This window comes from Alosa alosa, chromosome 21, assembly GCF_017589495.1.
Source record: "Alosa alosa isolate M-15738 ecotype Scorff River chromosome 21, AALO_Geno_1.1, whole genome shotgun sequence".
NCBI classification, from domain to species: domain Eukaryota; kingdom Metazoa; phylum Chordata; class Actinopteri; order Clupeiformes; family Clupeidae; genus Alosa; species Alosa alosa.
Window position 1 is genome coordinate 724,417 of NC_063209.1, and position 23,725 is coordinate 748,141.

Sequence of the window (23,725 nt, forward strand, 5' to 3'; positions counted from 1 at the left end):
GCAGTGCTCGGAACACCCACTATTAATGGGGGGTAAATCAGGAAAGAGTGAACAAATTATTGGTGGGCTAAATACCATAACATTTACAGAAAGAAATACCACTGGCAATGTCAGCACAAATATGTAACAAACACAATGTAACAATAGTTACAGGTATTTAAACGCACACAGTGGAAACATTCACGGAAGAAACATTTAGAACTTTGGTAGAGCCGTTATTAATCAGAATATGCTGCGTGACATGTAAATGGGAATATGAACAGAATATTGTATTAACAACTCCTATTCGTAATATTGTTTTTTTCTGAATACGGTCGATATTCGGAATATTAATGTCAGTGTAAACGTTTTGTGACAGATGAGGCGGTGAAGTCCCCTCTATTTAGGCTACCTGTACAAAACGCACCCAAGCATGAAAACCCTTGCTTTTCTTGTTAGGGAAATAGTGGACGTGATGAAGACAAGATGAAGTATAAATTCAGTTTTAAAATCAACCTGAAAAAATCCCTCAACTGATTATACTGCCAGTGGTTTTTAAAATTGAAAAAGCACCCTGGCCAACTTTCCTTGTCAATAAGTGAACATAACTCAAGTGTGACAAAAACAAAAAAAGATGTGTTTTAGTTTTTCTCATTTCCGCCAGATTTTTTGTGAAAAAAAAAAAAGACACATCTTGTTTACTTTAAAAAAATTTATTTTACAAGCATGTGGTTGTCTCAGTAAGAATATATAGCACTGGATAGCATGCACATTTGGATGAGTCGTTCTTCAGAAGCACACATAAAATTAGCTGTCATACCAATCCAGGAAGAGGAGTGAGAAGGAACACATCACCAAGAAGAATAGGATCCAAACACGGAAGCCAGCATTGTTTTTAATAGCCTGAGTGATAAAAAAAAAATATATTTTTAAAGCAGACATTTGAATTGTTACTTATTCTTTATTATTTTCTATGAGAAAGCATTTCTTACTTCTCGGATATCCTCATTCCCTTCTTTTACATGTTCAGTGGCACCAACAACAAGTTGGTGGATACTGTCTATCTCGGTTTCCTGTGGGAAAATGTATTTAGATGTGTTTCATTTTCTCTCCAGTAATGTTTTCAAAAGTTGTATTTAGTAAATTAATGCATTTTATACAGAAGCGTACTGCATTCACTGAAAAAACCTGGCCATGTTCTTCTGACTGAATGACTGTATTATCTTATTAATTCAGAAAAGCAGTCAAAAGGTCTTGAGGTGTCGGTGCAAGTTGACAAGTTTATACTTATGTTATCTACACTACTAAAAGACATTAGTATTTTCCACAATCTGCACCAACAATAAAGTAAAACTGAATTAAGTGCAAAAAAGGAAAATCTTTGCTTTTTGGAGCAATCTCTCCCGTGAGCTGAGGGGTGGTTTTCTGAATTCATGACTTGTTATTCATGTTATTAATTCAGTAAAAAAGGTATGCTTCTTTTATTAATTACTATAAACGTATTCATTCAGGAAAAACATGTCTGTTTATTTGTTTATTCAGAAAAAAAGCATTTTTCTGAATTAATGAGATATTAAAGTCATTCATTAAGAAAAATGCTTCCATAATGTATGATAAAATATTTAACAAAGCATAGTAACTTTATCAGACTAACAAGGTATTGACTAACCTGTTGCAAAACTTTCTCTGCAAATATTTCCTGTAGTCGAGAGATCTCTACCACTTTCCCCTCTATTTGCCTACAGTGAAATTAAAATAGAAAGAATGCAAGAGAGACAGAGAGAGAGAGAGAGAGGGGGGCATTATTAGGAGTACCTTAGGGGTACCTTTGTAGCTTGTGGCATGACCAAAGACAATGAGATAAAGTACAGTACCAATTTCTTTTTTACATTTTTACGGCACATGGGTGAAAGAGTGGAGTTGAGATAATGTCTGCATGCATGGCTACATAGAACAGGCTCCCAACTGTTTGAAACAAGCATTTTTCAAAAGGAGATACTCAAGATTATCAATTAAGGTTGTGCTATGCAGTATATAGTGCCTTATATGTATATATGTGTATATATATATATGTAAATAACGGAAAATCCTATCTGGTGATACCATATTTCATTTGTTCAAATGACAGTTATGTATTATCAGTAAATTCTTTCAATGTGTTTATGCCACTGGAATGACGCTAGTCGCGCTACGGCCGGGGCCCCAGTCGAGTTTTTTGACAGAAAGCTGGACGAATTGCGATCACAGAAGAAAGTAATTCAAAGTTTTGGCACAATCAATACTAAGGCGACTGAAGCATCATATTGCGTTGCATTGCATATAGCTAAGGCAGGTAAACCTCACAACATTGGTGAGACGTTACTCCTCCCTGCTGTTAAAGATGTGTTCAGTCATGATGGGAGAAACTGCTGCTGCCAAACTAGACGTAATACCAATGTCTGATAACACCATCCAGTGATGCATCTAAAATATGGCATGTGATGTGAAGGAACAGGTGTTTGTGTTTGTGAGAGCCTTTTTTGTTTGCGATTCAGCTGGATGAGTCTACCAACGTCGCTAGCTGCACTCAGTTGATGGTGTATGTATGCTACATTAAAGAGCAGTGTCCAGGAGGAGTTTTGCACTACAGCTGATGAACTCTTTTCGATTTCTTGCAAGAGAATCACATTGATTGGGGCCGCTGTTGTGGAATCTGCACTGATGGTGCAAGAGCAATGACAGGCTGTCACAGCGGTCTGGTGAAACAGGTGCAGGCAGTTGCCCCTGCTGCTGTCTGGAAACACTACATCATCCATTGCCAGGCCTTGGCGACTAAGAAGATGCCCAAAGAGCTGCGAGCTGTTTTGGATGAGGTGGTCAAAATTGTAAATTTAATTAAGTCACGCAGCTTGAACGCCCGTCTCTTCTCCATCCTTTGCAATGAGATGGGCGCTCACTTTCAACAGCTGCTCCTACATTCTGAGGTCAGGTGGCTCTCTTTAGGGGAAAAGGGATGCTATGTTGGCATATCTGTCTGATATATTTGAGTGGATCAATACCCTGAACAGCTCACTGCAGGGCAAAGACTGCCATGGGTTTCTGGCACATGATCTGGTTTCTGCATTCAGGAAAAAGTTGGACCTGTGCTGTGCCCGTGTTTGACGAGGTTGGCAGGAGGTGGTCGTTGGGCATCTCAATGGGTTGCATCAGCAGTCCGGGGAGTATTTTGGAGCGGAGATGATGGGAAATCAGTGGGTGAGATATCCTTTCTCTTTCCCTGTGACGCCCTGTGATGGACTGACATTGCAGGAGGAACTGTATGGATTTGGACTCCAATATGGATTTGAGGCAAATAATGACTAAAATGTCACCTCTGCGTTTTTGGCTTTCTGTGGTAACCGAGTTTCCTCGCCTCTCCGCAAAAGCTATTAACATTCTAATCCCCTTCACCTCCACCTACTTGTGTGAGTGTTGCTTTTCAGCGTTGACCTTTATTAAGACAAAGTATCAGTCAAGGCTGCAGTGGGAGGACAATTTGCATCAATTCCTATCTACAGTGCAGCAGACCTGATCCCACTATCCCACTAGACCTGGTACCTACTGTACTTTAAGGAAGAAGTCCACATACATTCCCCCTAAGTACAGAAATGCTTCATTAGACACCTATTGCCGTTTAGTTGATCATGATGTTAGATCTGCACTTAAAAACAAAAAGAGTATAAGGTGTATAACAACATGCCCAAAGTCGAAAGGAAAGCTCTTACAGAGTTACGCAATGATGTTAACACAATAGTACGCCCAGTGGATAAGGACGGGGCTATTGTCATTCAGCACCTCTCCGAGTATGAGGCAGAAATTAAAAGACTATTAAATGACAATACGTTCTACACTAAGCTCCCCTCTGACCCTACCACCCATTTTAAGGCTATAAAAAGTTGGTTTGATGCTGGTGAACTAAATAAAAATGAATTTGAATTCATGAAAAATAATTTCCCCATCACTCCTGTAATTTATACTCTCCCTAAGGTACACAAGTCCCTCTTGTGGGTAGGCATATAGTCAGTAGCATTGGGTCATTAACCTCGTTTCCACCTTTATTGGTCACTGCCTGAAACCATGGGTTATGTCTTTCCCTTCTTAGACCAGAGATTCTATTGACTTTATTAACAAACTTAAGACCATAGAATTGCCAGCTACCGAGTGTCTTTTAGTCACTTTAAATGTTGCTAGTCTATACATGGACATCCCACATAATGGGGGGATAGAGGCTGTTACATTTTTCCTGGGTCAATTGTCTCCCACGAACAAACTCGGCACTGCTTGCATTGCTGATTTGACAAAGATACAGTAGTATTGACCAATAAGTATTTTCTCTTCAAGAGCGACTACTTTTACAAACAAAGGGAACAGCTATGGGAAGTAAGATGGCCCCTAATTATGCCAATCTGTATGGGTCTTTTTGAAAATACCTTCATTCTTGATCCACTAACAAATCCATATTTTGGCAACATTCTGACCTATCAGCGCTACATGTACATAGAAAACATTTTTCTCATTTGGCTAGGCACTGCAGAGACCCTAGAGAACTTTCATCAATTTGTGAACTCCAGCAACAAGCATCTAAATTTCACGTTAGAATCTGACCCAGAAAGAATCAGTTTTCTGGATGTCAATGGTTATCAAACATGAACATAACCTTCACACTGACCTATACCGTAAACCCACTGAGAGGAACACTCTACTACGGGGTGACAGTTTCCACCCTACACACTTAAAAGTCTGTCCATCAGCCAGTTCCATAGGATTAGACGCATTTGCAGTTCAGACACCCAGTTATGACACACAGGCCGCTGATCTGACGAATAGATTTCTGGAGAGGGGTTACAAAAGTGAATGGGTTGAGGCGACCGCTGAGAGGTTTAGCACCATCTCCCAAGAGGATTCTCTTAAACCCAAACCTAAACCCAAAGCCAGCAGACAAAAGACGAATCCCCCCTTCTGTGTTACAAGATATTCGCCTATGGGCTCTGCACTCAGAGGGATTATATACAAACACTGGCACATAGTAGAATGACCCCAGATGGCAAACATTTTTAAAGAACCACCTAAACTGGTCTTTAAATGCCCCCCCAACATCAAGGATCTAACGGTTAGAACATTTATCCCTACGAGTTGACACACCAGTCTCATTAACATCCCCGATGGCAATTATAGGTGTGGAAACTGTGCACAGTGCAATCACCTGCAAAACCACCTTTGTGGTTTACTTAAGTGTCCATGTTGTCTAGGTTACGTTGGCAAGACATGCAGACCCCTACGTACACGCATCAGTGAACACCGCAGTAATATTATGATGCGGGGATGAGCGAAGTCCTGTCGCCGCACATTTTAAGAAATGTGTGCACAACATCAGTTCCCTTTGTTACATGGCCATAGAGAAGGCTGAAAGGCTCCCTAGAGGCTGTGACCATGAGCGGCTACTTCTACATCGTGAAGTATATCACATACACGCCCTCAACACCCAGACCCCATTTGGTTTAAATGAGGAGTTTGACATCCTTTTTTGTAGATGTTGTTGCTCTATACGGTACAGTACATATGTAGTGTGCCCCTCCCCCCTTCTCTTCTACACCACTTTTGTTATATTGCAATTTATTGGATAGTCCTATTACTATACCGGTATATGGGTTTCTTTATTATTATTTTTTATTGTTTATATTAGTTGATAGTTTTGGGATGACACTTGTAAACAGATGTGGGTAGCCTAATAAGTAAATGTTTTATTCCTCTATCTTCTGTGCGAAGAAGGTGTTATAGAATGATGACAGTCTGTAGATCAACTAGCTCTGAGCCATGAAGCGGTATTATTGATAATGATCACCGACACTGACTGGATTATTACTCCTGAATGAGAGTATAGTTCCACGTGCTGTTAACAACTAAGGCAGACATCCATAGACCGGACATAAGGCTATTAAATTTGCGTCATTGGCTGCAGATAGTTTCAATTGTAGATGCACTCATAGCAGCCTTCTCACATTCCTTCTCATTTCGGATTTAAAATGCACAACAGTGCATTTAATTAGGCTACAATTTAAATGGACATTTTAAACGCTTTTCCTCACATTTTCCATCTCGCTAACTGAACTATACAGTAGCCTAAATGCTCATTCATCTTTCGGCTATTGCGTAAAAGCCTCTTGTTCTGACATTTATTCATTTCACATCATTTAGAACTGTAGTAGTAGGCGCTATTATCTATCCAACCACCCAGATATGGCACTGCAGAATGGTTTGGGGGGCCCGGCATTGACAAGTTTGTGTACCTTTGGCCTAAAACATCAACGTTTTGGGCAATATTGGTGGTTGCATATTAGATCTGAAGTGAATTGGGTCGCGATGGTCTGTCATTTTTAAAAAGTGGGTACCCAGAAAAAAAGTTTAGGAAACACTGGCCTACACAATGCAGTGAAATAAACAGGAAAATAAAAGGGAGCCCACAAAATTCACAGTTTAATGAAAGAATGTTACATTGTACTGCTAGAGACTTGTTGCTTAGCACACCGTGCTGGAAATACCAGACGCTTTTCATGTTATGCCCTAGAGAAATAACTGTAGGTTATTCAAATATTATATATTGTTATTACGCACATAGGTGACAAGTGCTTCCTAAATACAGCAATGTTGTGCCTCACGGGCGGCTTAGCCAGCAATGTTGGTGCGAGATAATCTGAAGACATTTTTTCCAGACACCTCAAGGTGTAAGAAATAGTTATTTGTAGAGGTCTCTTCAATTAAGTTTTTATTGCCTGTCTTATGTCCTAAAGTTATGAATGTTTTAAAAATGACAAAACAATTTGTACAAATTATATAACGTTTCAATATGCTTACTTTCTCTATGTCTTTTTCCTTTTAATTATTGATCCTAGGCACACCCTTGCAACCACTCCAAAAAACATAGCAACATCCTAGCAACCACTTTGCATGCACTGGTATTTCCTTCAGGAAATGCATTTCTAGTCTTAAATAATGATATAGGAGGGTATTGGGACCAATAAAAACTATGAACCATTACTATTGCAATTTGTTTTGGGTTGGGCCTTTTTGAGCTAGATTGACTGGACTAAAGCCTATGGCCTGCATCTCTGGTGCTTAGACCCAAAACATTTGAATAACAATCCTTACGGAAACAATAGAGCTTCACACCTTTGGTGCAGGACACAGCCTGCATCTCTGGTACTCGTGCCCTAATTAACTGAAAATGGAAAAGAAAGCAAGGCCTACCTGACTTCATCCACCAGACTGCTCATTTCACTGACCAATCTCTGATTTTCCTGCTCAAACTGAGAAAAAGGCTTATATTAGAAATTCAATTGCAAAGTACATTAATGAATATGTGAATGAATGATGGAATTGCATAATCTTTTTGAAAATTCATAATTGAAATAAATAATTGGACACTCTAATTCAATATTATAATCTCGCATTTCAAATTTCCTTTTTCTTTTTCAAATTCGAATTTGAAAAAGGAGTCAAGAGTACGAAATCGACGCAGCGACGATAGTTTAAATACCGTTACAAAATCGATTTTTGGAATTCTATGAATCAATTTTTTATTGGTACAGCTTGAATCACAATACAAATGTGAATAATTTTTGCACACCCCTATTATTTTTTAGAATTCATTCATGCATTACTAAACTATGCATTTATTATGATTTATGTGAGAAATAAAGTTTCACATTTTAAGCATTCACACTATGTTATGTTGTTGTAATTATTGTAACTATGTAATTATTGGTTAGTTTGTGTGTGTGTGACTACTGGCCTGCTTTTAATGAAACTTGGCAGAAATGTGTAGCATGGACAAAGGTTCATGAAGAATCGGTTAAATTTTAAAAAGTGAAATTAAACTCAAGAGGATGCCTTTGAGTGCCGTATACTGCAACATTAGCAGAAGCAAAGATACATTTGTTACATTTGTAAAAAAAAACTAGCTGAAAGGGAAACTAAATGTCTGTAAGCAGCATGTGCTCCATAATTCAATGGGTTCTTTCTTAGCTCATGCCACACCTATCCACCAATGGACACATATAAAAACATAACTCCATGGCAGGTAGGGAGGTAATAATAACAAATAAGCTTCTGAAGCAATTCAATGTTACATGGCTAACAGACTAAGAAATTGCATAGTTGTTTTCCAGAATGACTTGATAAAAACAGTTCTGTACCATCTGTATCTCTTCAGGAGAAAGCTCATCATCTGTTTTGCTGTCTTCCCATAAAGGTGCACTGCTTCCTGGCATTTCGGTCACTGTCTTCTCTGAAAGTGAATAGGTAAAGAGGACAAGCATTCACTAAATTTGTTCTGAAAATATTAGTTACATAAATTGTACTATAGGGCATGAAAGGTCTATTATGTGTGACAAAAGTAATTGCTATATGCATTTATATCTGCCACAGGAAGAATATCGTTAATTGGATGTTTATGTTATGATGGTATGGTATTGACAGATGCTTTTGTCCAAATCAACTTATCGTATGAACACTACATCTATCTATAAATAACAGGAACGTCTGTCTGTCTGTGTTTGTGTGTTATTCGCATATCTGTCGAACCGTTCTGTCGGTAAATTTATGCATTTACCTTATTACCTTACCTTATTCCGACAACCTATAATATTTCTGTTCAAATTCTACGTCTTCATATTATTTTCAGCCCTTGAAATGACTTCAGTTTTACAGCCTAAACACATTGTCAGGTAAGCAATGTTTGGGCAGTAATATAATGAAAAGTATTATTCATAGCCAGCCCAAACTGTGTAGGGTGGAAGACAAACATATTCTTAGTGTGACTGAACAATTACAAATTTGTACAGCATTCTCATTGATTTTTTTATAAGGGCCTAGATTTAGGCCCTTATAGAGTAAAAAAGGGCCAGTGACATTAAGGATAGTATAAACTTGTTTTTGTACGCTTTTGGTATCAATCATTATTTTTTTCTCTACAAACTACAGTATATGTTATTGATGCTGTACCAATGCTGTACCAATATTCTCTCCACACCGAGTCAAAATCATTGTTTTGCTTCAGGGCCAAGAACGAAAACCCATAGGTATACAATGTAACCAAATGTATTTATGTATGTATGTATATACGTCGTACGTTTTTCATAGTTTGGGACTGTTAGTTAGTATGAATTGACATGAACCCTACATGAAACATTACCGTCTACAGCCGCGAGACGGCACTCTAGGCTTGTGGAATGAGATCGGGAGCTTGGTGAACTTGCGACAGGTCAGACATTTTTTTGTACTTAAGCCCAAAAGTTAGAGGGGGTTCGGGGTGTCACCACTGGGAAAATGTATTAAATATTGTTATATAAATGCACAAGTTCTGCCCACTTTCAGTCAGAGATTAGGGCTTGCACTATGCCTAAAACCCACATGAATACCGTAAATCCTCAAATTTACAGGCCGGGATTCTATTTATGAATAAAGGCCGGCCCCCAAATAAGCCGGGGTAATAATTGCCTACATTGTTTCGATTTAACTCGACATTTGACACGCACTCAAAATGTTATTTTAAACATGCATCTTGTTTTCGCTCTCGCTCTCTCAGAGGTAGCCTGGCGAGCATTTGCTCTGCTGCTGGCTTGTCCCTCCACATTGCCCAAAATGCTTGATTGCATTGCATTCTCCACATGTTTAGCTAAATTTTCATGTACCACATCAGCATTTTTGTTCAGTGAATCTTTTGTAAATTGCATTACAATTACCGTCGGGCCACCTTCCTTATCGCCCAGTTCGCCTCAGCTTGATTAAGATTCCCGGTAGAATTATCTTTTTGGCCTCTATGTTTCCAGTTACATAATCTTTCTATTCTTGGTCTTGGATTTTGTGAAATAAATTTCTAAATAAATGCGACTTATATGTTTTTTTCCTCTTCATGAGGCATTTTTTGACTAATGCGACTTATACTCTGGAGCGACTTATAGTCCGGAAAATACGGTACATCATTTGCACTTTATACATGAAATTACTAGAAACTGAGCTATCCCCATGTTGATTTTCATGTTCCTACTAGCTACCCCACATAGCATTTTAGTCCTATGAACACTACCAAAAATACAAATCACACATACTTTTATCCTTAATATTTTCATGTGCATTTGTTGTAGAGACTTCAATATTGTCTCAACATTAATGAAGTATTGTATTTACAGACAAAGCAATGATTGGTGCCAAATGGATAAAAAAAAACAAGACCCTCAAAAATACATGACCCTCAATATCACCAGTTTTGCAACTAAAACTTTTAACTGTCCAATCATACCGAGAACATGTCTGTCTTCCACCTATTATGTTTAGGAAGGAGCAGAGACACACGGAATGCGTATTACACTTTTTCTCAACTTGTTCACTCACACTTCATTGCATGCGCACACACCTAACATCACGCAGCTGTTTCTATAACAACCAACACTGCTAGACTCTATCTTCATAATAGTCCCCTTACTTTTTCCTAGCAGTGTGTACATGTAGATAAATGGGTATTGTTAATTATGTGTACACAACACCACCCTACAGAGTTTGGGCAGGCTAGGAATAATACTTTTCAAGATATTAATGCCCAAACATGGCCTCCAAGAGGCATTTCTGAGAGTGTAAAATGTATACAATATGACGGGTGAAAAAATGTATGAAAACATTGGAATTTAACAAAAAAAAATTACAGGTCTAAGTTTTGGGACCTAAATATTAGGTAGACAAACTTTTAGTAAAATCTGAGACAGTAAAACAACCATTTTCCTGAATTTTGTCTGATTTGTCACAGAATGACCCTTTTTTTGTGGTACATTAGATCCATTCTTTTTTGCTAAGATTTTCTTTCATATGACAAGAGACTCAAAGCTGTGTAAAATCTTCTTCAGCATACCTTCTTTTCCAAAGAAAATACAATAACATGTCTGTATCAGTGACTTGAAATCATGAACACTATAATGCCTTAGTGCATTTCTTTTTTTTTTTAATCATCAGGTCTGCAGGTCATTAGGGGCCTGCAGGTCATTGTAGGTCTATGGTCTTACATGTATGTATGTTGTCTTTTACATGTATGCAGTCTTTATGTATGTATGTGGTCTATATGTATGCACAGAAGCTCTATGTAGGCTTCTAATGGGTGCATGTCGACTGGTGTGCTTGTGTATCTATGTGTGTTTGGGTGTCTGTGCATGCTTAGCAGCACATATGTCTCGTTCTTTGTATGGTGCCCGGATCCATGCCACTGAAGCACCCCTGGGAAATGACTAACTTTAACAGACTTACCCTCGTTGTCCAGAGGTGCCACTGGTGTCTATCGAAAGGGGGTTACGCTATAAACAAAGTGGTTTTCCAATCCATTAAGTAGAATGTCTCAAAGACGTTGCGAAAATATAATAGCGGGGGAAAAACTCACAAAACATCGCTTTATCATTATTTTTGACCAATGTTGTAACGTTGTTCTCTTTCAAAAATAAAAGTCCAATAAACACATTGGGAAGAAAAAAAAACCCGATGGATTTTGAATCTCTGTCAGCTGACATTTTAGAATTAATCACGCTGTGTGTTTCTGTTTACCTGCTGTACCACTGCTATCCTCTTTCTGTGCTTTCTGCATGGTCTGCTCTGGAGGAGTCTTCACCTTACTTTGGTGCTCAGGTTCAAGCCTTGAACTGGAAAAAGTTCCAGTCAGCAAGTTTTTTGGATTACAAAAAAATAATATTAAAATCATAAGACTTTAAGAGACTTAAGTGAGAAACATTTTTGAATACTTGAAATATGCAGGAGTTTCCTATGATTTGAAACATGTTTTACAGGTATTAGTTTTGGAAAATCTTCACATTCATTTCAATGGTATATGGACATGTAAAACACTTGTTGTTCTACCATATTTCAAGAAAAACTAGTGAACAATACATTATCATAAGGAAGAAACAATGGTATACAGTAGGCTCCCTGCAGTCTTAGCACTGCAATGTAATAAATTAATCTGCTAGTTGACGCTTGATAGATTTCATGCCTTCCTGTCTTATTATAATAAAAGTATGCACTCCCACTTACAGTCGCTTCTTGTCTACAACTCGTTTTACTCGTATAGCCCTCTGTTCTGAATACAGTTTGCACACACCTGTTACAGAATAAAATATTATGTGAACAAAAATTCAAATAAGCCACATTTTAATATAGTTTCTGTAAGAGATAATGGACGACATGGCTTTCGGTTATCAGAAAAATAATGCATGTTCATGGTGGTAATGCAGCCTCGATGTACAGATAACCAAATGCCGTGGAGTCCATTATCCCACTTATACAACTGTTGCCACTTGTGTTGTGTTAATTTGCAGCTATAATTTCCCATTTTTAAATCACTAAAACTGTCTTGTTTGTAGAACTATTTCTTTCAACCACATGCCAACTAATTTCTCAACTTGCAGGACAAACTGTCGCTAGTAGTTCTAAATGGATGGTTACTATGGCCAAAGGCCAGTCGTTAGTTCCATCTTTCTCATTGTCAAGTGGGCATATCCCTGGATTCTGTTGGACCTTAGCTTGTAAAATTGCTGTTTTACTTAGTCTACTGCAGTGCAACTGAGCTAAATGCCACCTGAGTCATACAGTATGTCCCAATGTCACCATGCTCTGAACATCTGTCAGATCACTAATTTGTAGCTCTGTTGCAACGTGACACTTCATTTAAATTTTTCAAGGAGTTTGGCGAATTGATATACAAGCGTAATGCAGGCAAAAAACTGGAACTGCTTTGTAGGTGTGAAATTATCGGAAAAATAATTGATGTTCTAAACACAGCATCACAATATGAAATTCAACCAAGAAAAAAAAAACAAAAACAAAAAAAAAATTCTGACCACACCTTTCAGGTACACTTCTACAAGGTCTAGCATGGCACCATGATGCTCCTTAATCTGTAGTGAAATGACTTGTCTCTCAGCTGCACACACAAAGAAACAAACACACAAGGACACAGTCATGTAGTACACAATAAGAATATTCATGCCTGACTCATTTATACACTGAATGAATAGAGTGCTTCAATAATTCAAGGGAAATTGTTGGTCAGAATTGTGCTCATATCACAAAATCTTACATTTTATACAGCACAGCATAAGACCCACTTCAGTCACCACTAAAAACTCTCTGTACCCACTAAAAAAATCTCTGTACCCAAAATGATATATGTTATACATGTTTATTTCATGAAATAACTCCCTTTATGGTCATGAAATTGCTTTGATCTACATTTTGAATATGTGTATTTGGTCCTTATTTATTATCTCATGTTTTTCTATGTTGACTGAGTGTACAGTACCCTCCAGAATTATTGCCACCTTTGGTAAAGTTGACTAAAAACAGGTATAAAAAATAATCTTTTGGTGATTTATTGTACTCTCAAAATGAAAACAAGGAAAAATCCACCCTTGAAGGAAAGCAAATTTATTCTGAGAAAAAGGGAAATCTCGTAAAGAAATAATTATTTTTAACGAAAACACGTTGCTCACAATTATTGGCACCCCTACCCTAGACAAATCTTATATATAAAACCTAACAGAAGGACTTTCCCATCTAATTTCAACTTATTTAAGTTAATCAGAGTGTCTGTGAACTTTCAGAAGTAGTTCATGCTACAAATTATCGTTTTCAGAAATGAGTAGCAAGCAACAAAGATATCTGACACACATCACAAATTTCCCCTCACTGAATGACTTATTAGCATGAGAAATGCTCCAATGTAACAACTGATATGCTGCCAATGTGACCGTCAAATGTTCCGTCTAGTGTTCAGTAAATTTTTTAAAAGAAAATAAACAAAAAGAAAACGAGTCTGCTTCTCTGACTGACGTCTATATAGCCTACCTTTACCTTGTACTTGCAAAGGTCAGTGCCTTTGGGAAATGTTCAGGTTGGAAGCTTTATGCATCAGTTAAGTCTGGCATACCATGTACCAAACTAACGTGTAGAACACGTTTTTTAATGGTGTTATTTAGGTTACGTTGACATATTAACCAGAAAGGCTATGCTAGCCTACAAAAAGATGAATCATCCTTTTGAATGTCCGTGTTCCGCTTTCTATTTATGCTTAGCGTCAGGGTTTTCCTAATTGCAACAGTATCATTACACCTGGCTAAAGAAACAAAGTCTGCTTCTTTTTGGGCTAGATTCCTATCCATAACATGACGGTAAAATTATTTTAATTTAAACATTGCAGCCTAACTATTGGCAGTACTATCAACTTATGAAAAGCATTTTCATTTACCAGAAATAATAGGCTATTTATCCTTAAATCCAAGGAGAAGTGAGAACATCAGTTGAGCAGCCGCACGAGAGGAGGCAAAGAGCTGCAGGTTCGCCACCCCTGCACTAAGGTATAAAAATAAAGTGACACAGAGGCTAAATCCTCTATTCATTTTTCAACATTGGAAAGACAAGATAATTCACTAAATTTATATAAAAAGAAAGTGTGTTGACATTTGTAAGTCAGGGAATATCTATAAAAACAAAATACTTTGTTGAAAATGCCTATATTTACAGCTAAAACAATGATTGAAAGGTTCTAATCAACTGGAAATGTGACAAACATGCTTGGACAAAGACCCATGGTTATCTTGCCCCCACGTACAGTATGGAGGATGGTAAGATAGGCAAATCCACAAGAACCTCTGTTGGAGAGTTACAGAAAAAGGTATCATCTTGGGGTCACCAAGTCCCCCAAAACATCTTCAAAAGTGATCTCACTGCTAATAGATTATTTAGAGGGCATGCCAGGTAAAAGCCTGTCCAGTCATTTAATTACCAATGTAAACGGCAGGTGTAACTGAATGGTACTGTGACTTCGTCTGGAAGTGTAGTCTATAATTGTCAGATGAAATTAAAATTCCGCTTTTTGGCTTAAGGCAGTGGTCACCAACCCGTCAATATCGATCAACCTGTAGATCTTTAGGACTTACCCAGTAGATCCCGAGAATAACAGGAAAAGTAAAACCACAGTCATCAAATTCCTGCATGTTTGGCAACATTTACAAGGCCTAAATTTCAGTGCGGGATTGCGGGTATAGCGCATGATTTATTCAAGACCCGCAACTCTAGCCATCATAATGCGAGAAATTCCCGCACACATTTTACATCGCTGTCTGATAACGTTAATGTAAAAATGGAGCGGCATGAATGCGGGACCGGACGGACCAACTTCTGACGTAACCCCATGCAGACACACAAACGCGCACAACAGCACTTTGCAGGTGCGCTCTCTCTGTCTTGCAACAGGACTTGTCACCGCTGAAGTCAAATTATACTAGGTGCTTCTACAACTGCTACCTGACAGGAAATTAAAACAAAAGTTTAGCGATCAGGAACGGTCAGGAATTTGTTCTCCATTTGAAGAACGTAATCCATTGCGGACGTGCATAGACAGCTACAGACACGGAGCGCATCGTAGGCCTGGTTACTTTCACTTTCTAGAGTGCGCAAACATTATCAAATTTATCATGACATGTGTTGTCACAAACACTTCAATTAGAAAATCAAAACCAAAATCATGTAAGTAAAGACTATGTTAAGAGTTTTATATCATTGACGCCTGTATAAGGGGTTGGAGGATGTGATATTTTTGACCTGATACATTTGCCTAATTAAAAGGCCTTAAATTGGAAGCATTTTGGTTTTGATTCTCTTTTGACGCTTCGAGGTAGATCTTGCCTTTGTTCAAGGCCAAGGTCAGGGATCTTGGGCTCAAAAAGGTTGGTGACCACTGGCTTAAGGCATTAAGATCAATTCCCAAAAGATGATTTTATATTCCTCTTTTTAGTCAACTTTTAGTCAACTGTAATTCATACAAACAATTATTTTTTTTTACATCTACTTTGGAGTCTTACCCTCCATTCGTAGCTGTTTAATAGCATCAGAACAGGTCCTTATAAAGATCTGAGCATCTTGATCAATCTGATCCCTCTCAGTGTCTGTCATGCGGGTTAAATCTGATGAGATAAGGCTGAAAAAGATGAGCACACCAATGTATAACCATATTAAAGGTAACAACAGGAGAAAATCACATGACATAACCTAGCGTGAAAATGGCGATACAGTTTAACTCCCATACCATATAGCTCATTGTGCTCAAAGTCTATCGTAATAAGTTACTTCAGTGCTACCGTCTCCATTTCTGCTGGTTCTTATGGGTTAAGAATGTCTCATTACTCAGCTTATAATTAGTCAGCTGTCAAAAAAGCACTCGACGTTGGGTGCTTTTCTTCTGAGAAGTTTAACTTTTTTTGGTACACAATATATTCCCAGATCGGACGGTACGCCCCCTACAGTTCAATACGCAGTGAACTGTGATAATTTGGCACATTTATCATGTTCTATAATTTTCAAAACTTACATAAAACTTGCGCAGTTAACTGCACTGTTGTATCCTACATGCATAGAACATCTCTGGAGTCTATGAGCCCATTAGCTCTCTGTGCAAATAGGAGTTCAAGAAGACTGTGACACTTGAACAGGAGTCACTGTCTTTATTATGCGCTGTGAAGGAGCATCTTGGATTTCAGAACAGTGGCTAGGATAGTACTTTACAGAAGACTGTAAAGTAACATAGTCTGCAAGCCTACCCAGCTAAAAGCTTCTATCATATCTGCTGCTACCAGAGCAGGGGCAACGAACATGGGCGCCGTGGCCATCCAAAAATTCCTACTCTGGAAATCACATAATTATGTCCAAAGATAATAAACAAACTTACCTGCCCAGGTTCACATAGTCCTTTCTGTGTTGCAGCAGGAAGTCTTTCAGTTTTGTGATATTTGAAATCTATGGAAATCAAAAACATAAAAAGCCTTATATATCACTTGTTTATTTGGAATTTTCAACGAATAACAAGATGACAAATTAATGTTTAACAAAATTTGTAGAAGAGAAAAAATGGTCATGCTACTGATTTATCCGACGGAGTATTAGGGCCACACATGAAGAAAACAAGTATTTTTGCCATGACGAGATTAAACTCGACATGTCGACATTAAACTTAACATTTCGAGAAAAAAGTTGAAATGTCATGTCGACTTTAATCTCGAAATAAAGTTTAAACATAGCCTACAGTTTAAGCCATGTAGCCTACACTAACACACAATATGTGACAATCATGAATAATAGGCCTAGCAGCTACTTCAAATAGGTAACTCATGATATTTCAACGAACTCATGATAACTCATGATATTTCAACTTTATTCTCAACATGTCGAGTTTAATCTCGTCATGGCAAAATATTTGTTTTCTTCATGTGTGGCCGTAATACTCGTAGATTTACCAACCAAATTGCAGTTGGTTTGAAGTCACATTTTAGTCTTCTTGTCTCACTTTGGTTTACTTTTGGATTTCATCAGTGGAAGTGGAACTTTCAATTTTAGTCTAATTTTAGACAGTGTTCATCAGTTTTAATTTTAGTTTAATTTTAGTCAATGTTTTAGTCATCATTTTGGAACAGAAAATCCATTGTGAATACATTGAGCCAATAATGTGGTGTGTTGTGGAGACATCCTGCCAATAATGTGTTGTGATCTCGCCGCTGGCGCAAGATTGGTGTCGTGAAGCCTTGCGCACACGCATTTCTGCCGAAACGGATGCCCGATGAGTGCCCAAAAAGCGTTGCAATATGGCTGCCGAGTGGAGGAACTTGCCTAAAAGGACTTTGGTTACCTGCAGGGTGCAATTTGCCGTGGCATTTCCCTACTTCTGGTCTTGTTATCCCTGCCTCTACTTAATTATTTTATCCCCAGTGGGAAAAACATTTACGGAAAAAGGATTCAGTGCAGCAATGCTTATTGTCATATTTTAGAACCCTCAAAATCTGATAATTGAAAATGCAACGGAGCGCCACACAGATGAGAATGAACAGGTTGTACGAAGCAACTTACATTAAGCATTAAGCTATTCTGGGCCAGGGATCAACATCATGCACCGGGCCCCTTTCATTAGGTCAAGAACCATATAACTTATTTGCGTTTTTTGGCTCCTTTTTTTGTATTTTGTACCCTCCATTTATGTTCCCTTCTTTTCTGGCTACAAGATTTGTTTTACAGAAATGTTTTCCACTAGTTTAGCCTACCAAGAACAGAATGTTTTGATATCATGTCTTGACTCTTGCCGATGGGCTAAGGGGATAATAATAATAATAATTATGTTATTATTATTATAAGGTGCAAAGCCCTATTGTTTCTGTAAGGATTATTAGGGCCCGAGCACCGAAAGCGCAAGGCCCTATTGTTAGGAGGATTATTATTATTATAGTTGGCGGTATCCTGCCGCGCTATGCCTTTTTTGAGGTGGTTCCCATGGACGAAAATCTCATGAAATTTGGCACAAACAACAGGTGAGCGATAAATCTGTCATGGACAAAGGCTTGGCCCCGGGTGTGGCCTATGGACTCCGTAGTGCCCCCTTGTCACTTAGTCTCGTGGTTGACATAATACTTTCAGCTCTGCACACCAAATTTGGTAGGTGCGTGTAACTACCCAAGACGAACAACTTTCACATGTACATTGCATTAGCCACACCCAACAGGAAGTGAGATATTTGGGATTTTGTGCGTTGTGCACATGAACGGATTTGACGCACTGTGGTTGGCATATAGTTTCAGCTACACACACCAAATTTGGTACGTGTTTGTAACTCCGTAAGATGAACCACTTTCATTTGTACATTGCATCAGCCACACCCAACAGGAAGTGAGATATTTGGGATTTTGTGTGTTGTGACATGATCAATTTTGACATACTTCTCCTAGACGATTCATCCGATTCATGTCAAATATGATGTCAAGATGTTGTTGATTCTAAATTGAGAAGTCTATGGAAGCAAATTAGGCTCAAATGTGTTGTACGTGTGCATCATATTTTGAAACTGTAGAAATTATTTGTAACTGTAAAAATGATCTGTCGATGTTACAAACCCTACACTTAACAAATTTATTCTACAGGTACGGATCGGTTTTACAGATAAATCATCCTACAGTGACAAATATTTTACCATTACAAAAATATTCTACAATTACAAATCACTATTCTACACACAAAAAGTTCTATAATTCTACAGTTACAAATCTTTTCTGCAGGTGCACAGACTTTTGCACCACTTTAGGGATGAGAAGTGTCTCATCTGCATTGTGTGTGTGTGTATCAGGATTTGTAACTGTAAAACAGATTTGTGACTTTACAAAAAAATAACATGGACAATTTTTAGTATTACCGATATGTCCTTCACTGACAAATATATTCCACAGGTACTAAACCTTCCACAGTTACTGTCTTTCAATTACAAATCTATTCTGCCATTACGAATCGCACAAGTACATTTTTTGCAAGTACGAGTACTGTTCTAGCACTTCTTCTTTAATAGCCAATGGCGATGCTCAGGTTTGGCTAGCCAAATCATGAATCTCAGTTCATCCAGCAATCATCGCTTGAGGTAAGCTTATATCCACTAATCATTATTAATACAGCCAGTGGTCCTGATACACGGGGCAATTTTTTGGGCAATGTTGCTGGGAACTAATGAGGGCAACAGACAAATAACTTTGTTAACAAAACCACCGCAACATTTCCTGGCAACATTGCCCCGTGTACCATCAATTTAAGAGATCTGGGGGTATTTCAGAAAGGAGGTTTAACAAACACTGAGATAAAACTTAACCTCTGGGTTGTCTGAACCTGTGGCGAGTAAACCCGAGCTGTCGGTTCAAAAACACCGGTTACCAATTAGAGCACCGTATTTTTCAGAGGCGGAGTAACAAGTTCTCCTCGAGGCTTACGAGGTGGAGAGAGCTGTAATAAAAAAAAAAGAGCAATACTTCAGCATCTGCCAAGGAACGAGACCTTGCTTGGCAGAGAATAGCCTAACTGACCGTGTAAATGCGTACGTTTAGGATAGCCTATTAATGTCAAAAGCACAATATATTAAATAATTCAGTGGACATTACGTATTGACTGCTTTGAATGGTGCTTTCTTTAAATGTCATTTTCTATTTTAACACATGTTTTGCACTCCAGCATTGGAATCAAGGTAAGCTGGGGTGATGAATGTCAGAAGGCATGGGTATCCTCTATCCCCGAGTACCCATCAAGTTCTCCTGTAATTGCACATATAACATTAAGTTACAGCCTACTCATGAATTAGTCTGTAGTGGATCTGATGATATTCCAGTAAGGTATAGGCCTAACGCACCCTGTTGAAATGTGTCGCTAGATTCCCGGTACATCCTGGCATCGTGTACTGGCCCAGGCCATAAATTTCACCTCCACGTTTATGATAAGATGTGAAGCATCACATATCATCTGGCAATTATTAAAGGGGCACCAGGCAACATTTTTTCGTGTTAATTAATCATCTTCGTAAGTCGGTATATGGTTAAATGACTCATTACAGGGCGAATGAAGACTCTCTCGCCACCCCTACTGCCTGTAGGAAGAATATCCCACTTGCAAGTTTGGTGTATCCTACCCGCTGACCTTCAGTCTCTCAAAGTCTCAGACATCGTGAGAAGCAGGATCAGTTTACATCCTGCATCCCCAGCACAGAGGCAGGCTAACGAAACGCTAGCGATTGTTGCAAACGGGTGTGTATTGGTAGAGCCGGCGAAAAAGCAGCGAAAACCCTTGACGGAAGATGCAAAGAAAAGGAAAAGAGCTTCAGACCGAAAAATAAAGGCTCGCATTACGTATCGCACGCGCACAGACCCGGTAGGGGAGCTTCGTAGAGAAAAAGCATCAGGCTTGCCTGGTATCCCTAAATAAAAATGTGTTTTAAACACCATTAAGAGAGCATCCAAAATTAGAAGTGGCCTATAGCCTATCCATTAGACCTTAATTCTAATGTTAGGAAATCCTGAAATAGCCAAGGCCCATTAATTGAAAGCTCACCAGCAAAGATAGCCTATTGTCGGTGCAAATTTGGAAAACTTAAAATAAGTGCTGACCTGCCATTTGGTGAAACTACACTTTAATGATCTTCCTGGGTTTGTGGCCAGGAAAACAATGAAGTTGCGCAGGAACTGCTTTGCAAGGCAAACTTTACCCACCGACCGACAAAAACTCGCAGTCGGAGAGCGATCGTCGATGCACATAATTTGGAGAGAGGCAAAAAGTGTAGCCTATTAAAAAACTACAAAAAAGTAAAAAAATATAGAAAATAACTAAACATCAACATTTTGGGCTTTTTCCCTTTCCTATTCAACACATTTAAAATGGCACTGTTTTAAATGTTATTCTTATGCTGGGATACCCTGCCATGTCAACATTAATAAATCATTTTATTCTAACCCTCATTTATTCATTTGGCTGACATTTTATCCAAAGCAACTTACATACATTGATTCTTACCAGAGCAAGTTGGTGTTAAGAAACAAAATCACAATTTTTCTGTCTATTGCATATCGTGCACACATTGTAGTTGTTAAATATATTTTAATAACTAGGAAAAACAGCAATTGGCATACAGTTTTACTCACTGCATAGTTTATTCATTGGATAAACAACTGGGTCTGGAACTCTCTGGAAATTGTTGGACTATACTGCACTGAACTTGCAGAAAACTGGAAGGATGTGAATGCTAGATCAAGCCAAAACTGAAATGGCTTGACTTCAGTGCTACATCCATAGATTCTTTAAAGATGTTGTATGTTCTGCTCCCTACAGGGAGTTTCAAGGTTGACATGCATGTTGATACAGTTGGCATTGACCCTGCCAACAACTCAACATACATGTGTTCTGGGAGGACAGATGATCCCATCCAGAAGACCACCAGGTCTTTCAATGTTTCTGAAGAACCTGTAATTAGGCTTGGAGGGGGGTTGTGGCTATGATGAAAATGCCTTTTGTATGCTGTATATGCCCGGGCAGAGCCAAACGTGTATTCTAATTTATATGATCATGTATCATGTAAAAATGTATTGAAGCTCACCTGAGCCTATAAGTATATCCTGTGGTGATTATATACCATACTCATAAATATAAGTACCTAACCTAAACCTAACAGTGTAAAAAGTAGTTCAGAAAACAATTACATAGGTAAGTCATGTTGAGAATGAGCTTTTTTCAGCCTTGACTCTCATTTTGGATTAGTCTTGACTTGACTCAAAAACTTTGGACTCGGCTTTGTCTTGGACTTGAATCTCTTTTGACTATATGTCTCGACTAGTCCTGGCTTGGACTCGACATATAAAAGACAGTCTTGACTACAGCCCTGTAGGTACTGCCAAAACTGTTCTGAGTATGGTTTAGTAAGCATTCCTAAAAATAAAGCATTTCATTCAGTCACAATCATTATTTGGCAATGGTCTAGTAATAGTCATTACCATTATTTTTAGAGCTTTTCTTTCATATAGGCCTATTAAAATGAATTAATTGGATATTTCCTTGACACTCACTTCATGCCACCCAGGCACCCACCATGAAACATCTATTCTACATTATGTTTTAGAAGACGTTCTGTTAATATTTGTTTAATTATAGGCCCTACTGGAATGTTATGGAAGAATGTTGGTCCTGGAAACTTCACGTAGTAATTTGACTAATTTGCTGACAGCTAGGCTTCTACATGAAATAGTCTAGGTCCTTGCAGTGAATTGATCTCGGAGTTGTGTCCTACGGTGTCTTCAGAATTGTCACTGGGTCCACGTTTTTGATTATGACATCATGTTGTTAAAAAGTTACGCAGTCTGTTTTGGTTTATATGCAATGACTTGTGCTGAGTTTACTTAACAAGTTCCTCAATTCTCAATCAATTACGTTTGCTTTTTGCTTACGATTACTTAGTAAACTGGGTAGGTAACGTGAAATTGTCGTGACGTATCTGATGGATACTCACCACCTCCTTAGCTTTGGATGAAAATCCATTGATGGGGCGACTTCTCTTGAGTATTTCCTCTTTCTGTGATTCAAAAGCAAGACCTATTGCTTTATTACGCGTTTTCACAGTTTTGACACTAGCTTTGAACAATAATGTAATATCCACAGCCATTGCAAATAAGCTAGTAAAAGAGAACCGTCATATCAAAGTGGACCAACTTCCAGTCGCACCTCCTTAACTTCCCGTATCATAATAAAAGTCCTTATGGTTCATTCCACCGAATCGGTGCCTTTTGCGTCCCACAACATATAATCAGTTGTAAAGTTGCTTTAACAACAAATACATGTGTAATTTAAAAAACTTAATGTTACCATAGATCTGCATCAATATAAGACCAAGTAAACCCAATAAAATACAAGTTCAAATGATTAAAATCACATAATAATGATAAATCATGGCTAGTTCAACACGCCAAACTTTTGGGAGTGTGGCACCACACACACACACACACACACACACACAGTAAAGTTGCCAACTGTCCCGAATTGTCCGGGACATGGATTTTGGGTAATTTTGTTTTGGCTTAGGCTAAACGCACCTGGAACAAAGTGTCCAGTGCCGCCTCTACCGCATGCGCATCTCGCACTGTGCTAGCGCACCAAGGGACAGAGGGGCACCACAATTTAGCCAGATAGCGGCAAAACTTCTTTTCACTCTTCTTAGAGAACGTTTCCAATGTCAAAATGCACCAACAGCATCTTAGATAAGGATGATGGTTTTGGGTCCTCTCGCAGTCTCCATTTATGAAGCACATCTCACTTGAACGTTATGCTCATTTAAATTCGGAACGCGTCTGAGCACGCATGAGAGGGAGAC

The 23,725-nt window shown here is 38.4% G+C and overlaps 1 protein-coding gene across 1 annotated transcript; it reads right to left on the reverse strand.

The window, feature by feature from the left end:
* Positions 1 to 676: 676 nt before the first annotated feature.
* On the reverse strand, positions 677 to 23,091 carry stx18 (syntaxin 18). Its single transcript, XM_048231408.1, has 11 exons — positions 22,868 to 23,091; positions 16,751 to 16,818; positions 15,888 to 16,003; positions 12,872 to 12,949; positions 12,061 to 12,127; positions 11,578 to 11,672; positions 8,190 to 8,281; positions 7,243 to 7,301; positions 1,649 to 1,718; positions 972 to 1,052; positions 677 to 882 (listed from the first exon to the last, which is right to left on the reverse strand). The coding sequence occupies exons 1-11, from the start codon at positions 23,018 to 23,020 to the stop codon at positions 787 to 789; spliced, it is 975 nt and encodes a 324-aa protein (XP_048087365.1). The 5' UTR covers positions 23,021 to 23,091; the 3' UTR covers positions 677 to 786.
* Positions 23,092 to 23,725: the final 634 nt, after the last annotated feature.